General features: G+C 38.6%; 1 protein-coding gene across 1 annotated transcript; it reads left to right on the forward strand.

Moving 5' to 3' along the window:
• The first annotated feature begins 1570 nt into the window (after window positions 1-1570).
• Window positions 1571-4647, forward strand: LOC116259873 (zeaxanthin epoxidase, chloroplastic). Its single transcript, XM_031637844.2, has 5 exons — window positions 1571-1947; window positions 2899-2963; window positions 3052-3112; window positions 3763-3909; window positions 4421-4647. The coding sequence occupies exons 1-5, from the start codon at window positions 1671-1673 to the stop codon at window positions 4519-4521; spliced, it is 651 nt and encodes a 216-aa protein (XP_031493704.1). The 5' UTR covers window positions 1571-1670; the 3' UTR covers window positions 4522-4647.
• Window positions 4648-7072: the final 2425 nt, after the last annotated feature.

Raw genomic sequence — 7072 nt, forward strand, 5'->3', positions numbered from 1 at the left:
GTACTAATCCCATCATAGCTTTGTATTCGACTTCTATGTTTGATCGAGCCACTTTATTTAATCCCCATGATATAAGGTTTGTCTTGAAAATAGTTATGAAGCCATTGGTGGACTGTCTATCGTTGGGGCATCTTGCCCAGTTGGTGTCTGCGTATGCTGTGAGATCTAGGGTTTTGGACTCTGAGATGGACCTATCTCTAATGCACATATGTCGTTTCATGCATGAATCGATAGTCCTTCTTAACTACCACGTGATGTTAGGTATAGTGAGTGTGACATATTGTAATGCCCCTACCAAGCCTTTGTACACGCCTCTGTATGGGCTAAAACAAGTTCTCATGCTTGGTTTTAGAGACTTGGTGACTATTTAGATCTTTCATGGTTTTATGAAAAACAAGTCAAACACATCCTTATTCGTTCGGCATTTGTCACATTCTATTGTGTACATCCTAATTTATGTTGTTAATATTTTAAGTAGAAGTAGTTTCAATGAAAAAGTTTAATAAATCATATCCAATTTCAGCAAGGAATTTTTTACCAAAGACTTGGGAGACCTTTTCTTCCTTGGAATCCTGCGGTCGCTCTTGGATCATACTGTTCCAATGCAAATACATCCATGACATTCTCACTAGAGCCCATATGGAACATGCTAAACAAGTCATCTTGCCAGCAGCACACAATGTTTCTTGTCGAAACATGAGAGGGAATTTATTGCTAGATGTTTCTATATATAGGAGCTTGGTAGGGGCACTTCTGAATATCATGCTCACTAGACCTAACATCACATTTGAAGTTTAATAATACCTATGAGTTCATGCATGAGCCGATAGATATGCACTGGGGACATGTTCAGGAGATATTGCAATATCTTAAAGGCATGATAAACTATAGTCTATCCTCACGGACACGAGAATTGAAAATGCACTCCATTGGATGACTGTAGCATATGACAAAATTTGTGGAAGCAACTGCCTGAGAAGAGAAAGATCCATTGGTGAACATGACGACGACAGGTTAGAAAACTCAATAGAACAAAGAAAAACAGAGTTATGGCTCAAATACCATGTAAACAAAGTGCAAAAGAAGTACAGCAGAAGACAAAAAAAAAACTTACATGGAACAAACAGACCTATGTCCACAATGGCATGCTCTCTTTGTCCCTTCAAAAATGATCGAGAGAGAGTAGAAACCTTCTATTTATCATGGTGGCTACCAAGGAATCGAAGATCCTTATTTTTGGGATCTGATTTACATTCCATGGCAACCAAATCTAGCGTGTCCTTATATTTTTTTAGCAAACGATCGCCTTTGCTTCATTTTAGCCAGATATGCTTGGTCTTGAGGAACACATCAACCCGCTAATAAAAGATTTTTGGTTTAGAAATAATAGTTTTAGTGAAATCCCAGATTGGGATCGTTGACAGGGCGGGTGGGTTGGTACGTTTTTACTGTCTCGGCCGTCGGAGTCAGGCTTAAACCCGAGCCCATCACTGACACGTGACCTGCCGACACGTGTCATTCAGGGAACACGCTATAATAAGTGATTAGGCTGAGGTGGCAATCCCTCGTCTCCGGTCGATCCTTCTGCTAAGAACCAGAGCCTTCTGCTATCCGACCAAGATTTCTTTGAGAAAAAGAAAGGAAGAGGAAGAGCAAGGGGAAGAAATACAATGCAATCCATGAGTCTCCATCAGGCTCTCTTCTGCCCCTCCTCTTCTCCTCTCCTCACCAACAGCCACTACCGCCGCGACCCTCTTTCTCTTTTTCTTTCTCTTCCCCGCAGTGGTCTTCTTCCTTCTAATCCCTCTGCTTCTTCTATCCCGTGTCAGCTTCATTTGGGGTCCAAGAAGAGAGGGAGAAGTTCCACACCAATCATACGTTTCGCTGTCGGAGACGTTCCGCCCTCTTCAGTCGCAGCAGGAGATAGATGGCTTCTCGAGCCAGTGGGTATGCCATCTCTCTCTGTCTCTGTGGGAATGTCATGGAGCTGTTTCATACCTCTAGTCTACCTAAATCAATTTCTTCTTTTCAAGATATTAGAACCATCCGTTAATAAACTGAGTGCAGGGGGAACCTGTTAGATAGGTTTTATTTTCTGTTTTTTTTTTTTTTTTTTGCTTGGCATATGTTACTAAAGTGAATTAGTGAATTTAGTCAGCTGTTGAGTATCTCACACTTAACATTGCTCGTAAATAATTTCATTTTGAGAAATGAGATGATTTAGTAATCTTACGTCAACTGATCTTTGAAAGGGATTGCCTATAAGGTGTCCGTAGGTGTGGAGTATTCGGTTCACATGTGTCTATCTCATCCCTATGAAGGCATTTACAAGTGCAAAATATCAACGGCATGCTTATGGTAATTTGATGAGGGACGTTACCTTCTGGTTTTCACTGTTACGGCAATGTTAAATTCTTAATATAGTGAACCAAAGAAACCGTTCCCGAAATTTCCTGTACTGCCTTCCAGAGAGTGAAGCTTGCTTCTATTTGTGGAAGCTCATTCCAGTTCGTGCACATTGGCATCATTCGTATGGAAATAAATGGAGAGAAGTGATCCTATATATAACTGAGAGATAATATTTTATAACTGACAGATAATATTTTGGGCTGTAAATAAGCTTCTCTTCATTTTTTTTCTGCAGAATGACGTTTTAGGGAAAACGATTAGTCTAATTCCAGTCTAGCTCCACAAATACCTTTGGCTTTGGCTGCTATCCAGTTTACAATTAACTGTTAATGTTAAAATCTTGTCCTATAATAGTATTGAATAGGTTAATGTCATATTTTATATTCCTGTGCTATTAATTTGGAAGCTCAAGACAAGCCAATTGGCAATCACGGGCAAATTAGTTTCTAATCCTTAATTGGTTTTAGTATTTTCTTCTGTGCTTGTTAGGTGATGGGGATACAAGGCATCTAGGTTATCGAGTCCAACTACCCAGCGCATTTGAATTGGCTTCTGTAAGTGACCTTATGTGGCATGTTGTATTAAAAAAATCCTAACGATTTATTTAATTATGGAAGTAAATTTCTTGTGGAAAATCTCCAGAGTGTTGTTACTGTAGGTCGTCTTCCTGACAAGGCAGACTTGGTGGTTCCCGTAGCTACAGGTACTTTGCCCCTTCCTTAGCTAAAGATGTTACTTAATGACCTCATTCTTTGTTAGAACATGAACAATTACATTTGCAGTGTTCATTGGTTACCATGAGCCTAACAAGTTTAGTCAGACAGGTAGTGACATTTGCCCTGTCAAAATTTTGTGGAGAGTTGTGTTCAGTAAGTTAATAAAAGTTGTGAAAAGCCACTGATCTATCTTTGGAACCTCTGAGGTTTCCACCTTTACTTGAACTAAGCACCTCCATGTTCATCTTCCACTTCTTTTTCCTTGTGCTTGAGAAAGTCATGCCCCACCTTAAAAGAGTGAAACCCTGACACTTGTCCCCTCTGGATTATGCTGTTTCGTAGTCATCCCAAAATCCCTGCCCGGAAAAGTGACCGACCAGAGCCCTATTGATGAATGACAGAAAGGGGAGCCCGGTGCACATAAACAAGCTCCATATTAAGGTCCCTCTTTTAACGTGGGAGTTAATTGGTGCACAAAGCAGGAGCTAATGGGTTCTTCTGCCATTAGGCTTTCTATGTTCAGCATCCAAAGTCTTTTGGAATTTTTTCTTACTTCATTGAAGCCTCTTAATCAATTTATAAATGCATAGTCTGTCTATGGAAATCATATTTATTTTGTCGTTATTGCTTAAAACAGTTTCTGGTTTGCATGCTCGGCTGGAGAAGAAAGAGGGAAACCTTCTTGTAACAGATTTAGACAGCACTAATGGGACATACATTAATGATATGAGGCTCAAATCTGGTGCTTCTGCTATTTTGACACCTGGAAGTTGCATTACATTTGGTATTAGACTGAAACTTGATAATTCTTTAGCAAATCACCTTTATGTACCTTACTATTTGCCTGACCATTCATAAGAAATGAATATTGCTATGTTTTTTATTAGTCTGTATGGTTGGATGAGCAGTCCAAATTCAACAGTGTCCAAAGCTTTCACATGAATCTTTTGTTACGTAAGAGTACCTAATGGTACATGCCCTTAAAGTTGTTAGTGCCCTGAAAAAGTGCTTTCAAATTTATAGTATCGTGTAGTTAAACCTGTTTAGCATATAGTTGAAAACTACAAATGCTGTAAGCATGAGGATGAACAGCCTTATATTCGCGTGTTAGGAAACCAGTAACTTTGTTATAGGGATTTGAACTGCTCATGCTGAAAAGGGTCTGTAACCCAAGTCAATAGATTTGGTTCAACTGCTCAAGAATTGGTCATTTGCACAACAAAGATATTGCATTCCTTGAATTACTGTTGCATGTGAACAAACTGAGTGAGTGTGGACCTTTTTCCTGATTTCAGGTGATAAGCATTTAGCAATGTTTCGTGCTTCAAAGATCGAGAGTGTGGATGCAGCCAGTGAGTCTGTCAGTAGCCAAGTGATTGATGTTGCCCTTGAGTAAACCAGTGATGCAAACGCTTGAGGATAGGAGGTAGTCAAATCTCTAAGTATTTATTTGTGTTAGTTCTCGCTTCAATCTTGTTCAAGTATATACCATATGATTCTAGTGAAGAAATATGTCTGTCTATTTCTCTCTCTTTCCCTCTTATATGCACATATGTAGACACAAAAATGCACATGGACATATGCATGTATGTATGTGTATCGTTTCAGAACAGGTTGAGATTGCTGAACCAGATTTTGAAGGTTGTTCTACAAAAACTTCTGCTGGTCAGACTGTGTCCTTGTTAGAACTGGAATTATGTCTTAGATTTGGTGGTAAAGTGTCACCATCTTGGAAGACCTCAAGCTCATGGTCAAGAAGATTATTTTGATGTGAGTTCCGCAGTGGTATGAAATTGAATAATGGTGTTTGGATTTCATCAAGCTCATTGAACCTCTGAAGCCACATTCTTGAAGTTTATGAGTATCCCTCTATTTCTCTGCATCCATAAAATGTTTTTGTTGATAACACTAAACTTTAAGAAGTGATGCTTTTTCCGGATGCAGTTCATTTTAACTGTTAATCAATTGCTTCATTGCTTGGGGAACATTGATAACCTAGAAATCACATTTTTCATTCTGTTCAGCTGAGAAAAAAAAAAAAAAAGAGATTACTTGCAGTATCATTTATGTTCACCATTTATGGAATAAAAGAGAAATGCAACTGTTTGGTAACTGCATCCAGTTGATAAGTGAAGCTTAGGTCTTTTTTTTGTCAATTTTCATTGTGCAGTACTGATCTTTCAGTCATCTAAGGCATCCATTCCATGAAGTTCACTTCTGCATCTTCCAGAAGCTTGATGGAATTTAGAAAGCTATCTCCAGTTTCATTAACAGCAATGCTTCATTCAATTCCAATCATTCTCATTTCTTTATAACCTAATTCCTTCCATGTGTTTTTAGTTTCCAACTCACCAGCTTTTCTCTTATGAAAGTGGCGACTCCTGATTCAACTTTTAAGGCATGTTTGTCTTCAATGGAACGATCTTATTTGTGTTTCCTCGTTGAATCCAGTTCCTGATCTGGTTGCCCTAGTATTCTAGCTCTTTCTGTCGTGGGAAAACGCCAAGTAACGTATTTGAGTGTAGCAACTCTTTGGTTACCGGCAGGTAGTGGAATTTGATTGTATGGTTCTTATCAGGGATTCCGTTGATATCTAACATCGATGACAGATTCTATTTATATTGTATTTCCTGAGGGGTCTCACGAAACTATTGAATATTGCTGAGGCAATGCTCCTGTGATGTATGGAGTGGCCTCACTTCTTACAAATGGTCGAACAATCATTGAATGCAATGTTAGGTTTGATACACATCGTTGACATTAACTCCCATAGAACGAAATTTCTTGGATGAGGTCATTGCTGGCACTAGTCAGAGCATGGTTTGGCCTCTACCCTTTTCTTTGTTTTTTTTGCATTGAAAACCAGGGTTGACAGTCATCACTCTGTATCATTTGTGGAGATGAAGACTAGTTTTGATCCCATTAAGCGTTAAGCTTGTGTATTCACTTCTAAGTAAGTGGGTGACCCTGCCTTGGCCTGTTGATGAGTTTATGTGAACATGTTTGATTAATGTGGAAGCTCGAGCAGCGACTAAAAGTATAGTAGTGTAGCCTGGCAGACTGCAGTTCATTTTCACAAAGATTAGGATATGAGTCATGTAAAAATGGAACTTGTACTAGAAAAATGATGTTACAAACTGCCTATGTGCAACCAAAAGAGTTCAAGTCGAGCATAATAGACAAATTAATAACTGTGAAGATCATTTGCAAGCATGCCATATTGGGTTTTGAAGGAGTGCATGTAGTTCCGATGAAATTTGGCAAATCGTACTGAAGTTTAGAATTGTTTATGTAATAAATGATTAAACGTAACACCAACAAAACCGTACATGACGCATGCCTACCAGACAGGTTCCTGAATCACGTTTTCCCTTTAGATAGGATCTTACAAGTTATAAAATTTTGGGTGGTTACCTTTATTCAGCTGTTAAGATGTAGCCTATATATCTTTTTTATACATTGTCATGAACATTCTTGAACTGTGAGTTGGCCTTCTGCTTTGTCAAAATTTGAGTGTCGTGATGCATCTAAGGTATTAAACTTAGAAGCTACTAAAATAAAACTAATTATATCCAACAATAGAGTTATTGGACGTCTAGTGCCTAGATCGATAGTGTTGGATGCATCCACAGTGACGTTAAAATGGTCCTGATATTGTCTGTATTTTAACGCAAGTGTTTCATGAGGCTCCGGCTCCTCTTTTGCTCTTTCAGTTTGTTTCATATGATGGAAACCCTCTTAACGAGTAAAAGAGCTAATGGGCCTTCTCCCAAGTGCCTTTTAGGAGCTGAATGGAGTTTTCTTGTAAAAAAATGAGACACTTTACCCCAAAAGTACGACTTTGCAGTCTAGAGAAACTATAATGCTGCTTACTCATATGATATTAATGTAGGGAAAAGAAATTAAGAAACCGCTAGTCTTCATTAACTTAATTAAACAAACCATTG

This window comes from Nymphaea colorata, chromosome 9 (genome assembly GCF_008831285.2).
Source record: "Nymphaea colorata isolate Beijing-Zhang1983 chromosome 9, ASM883128v2, whole genome shotgun sequence".
NCBI lineage: Eukaryota > Viridiplantae > Streptophyta > Magnoliopsida > Nymphaeales > Nymphaeaceae > Nymphaea > Nymphaea colorata.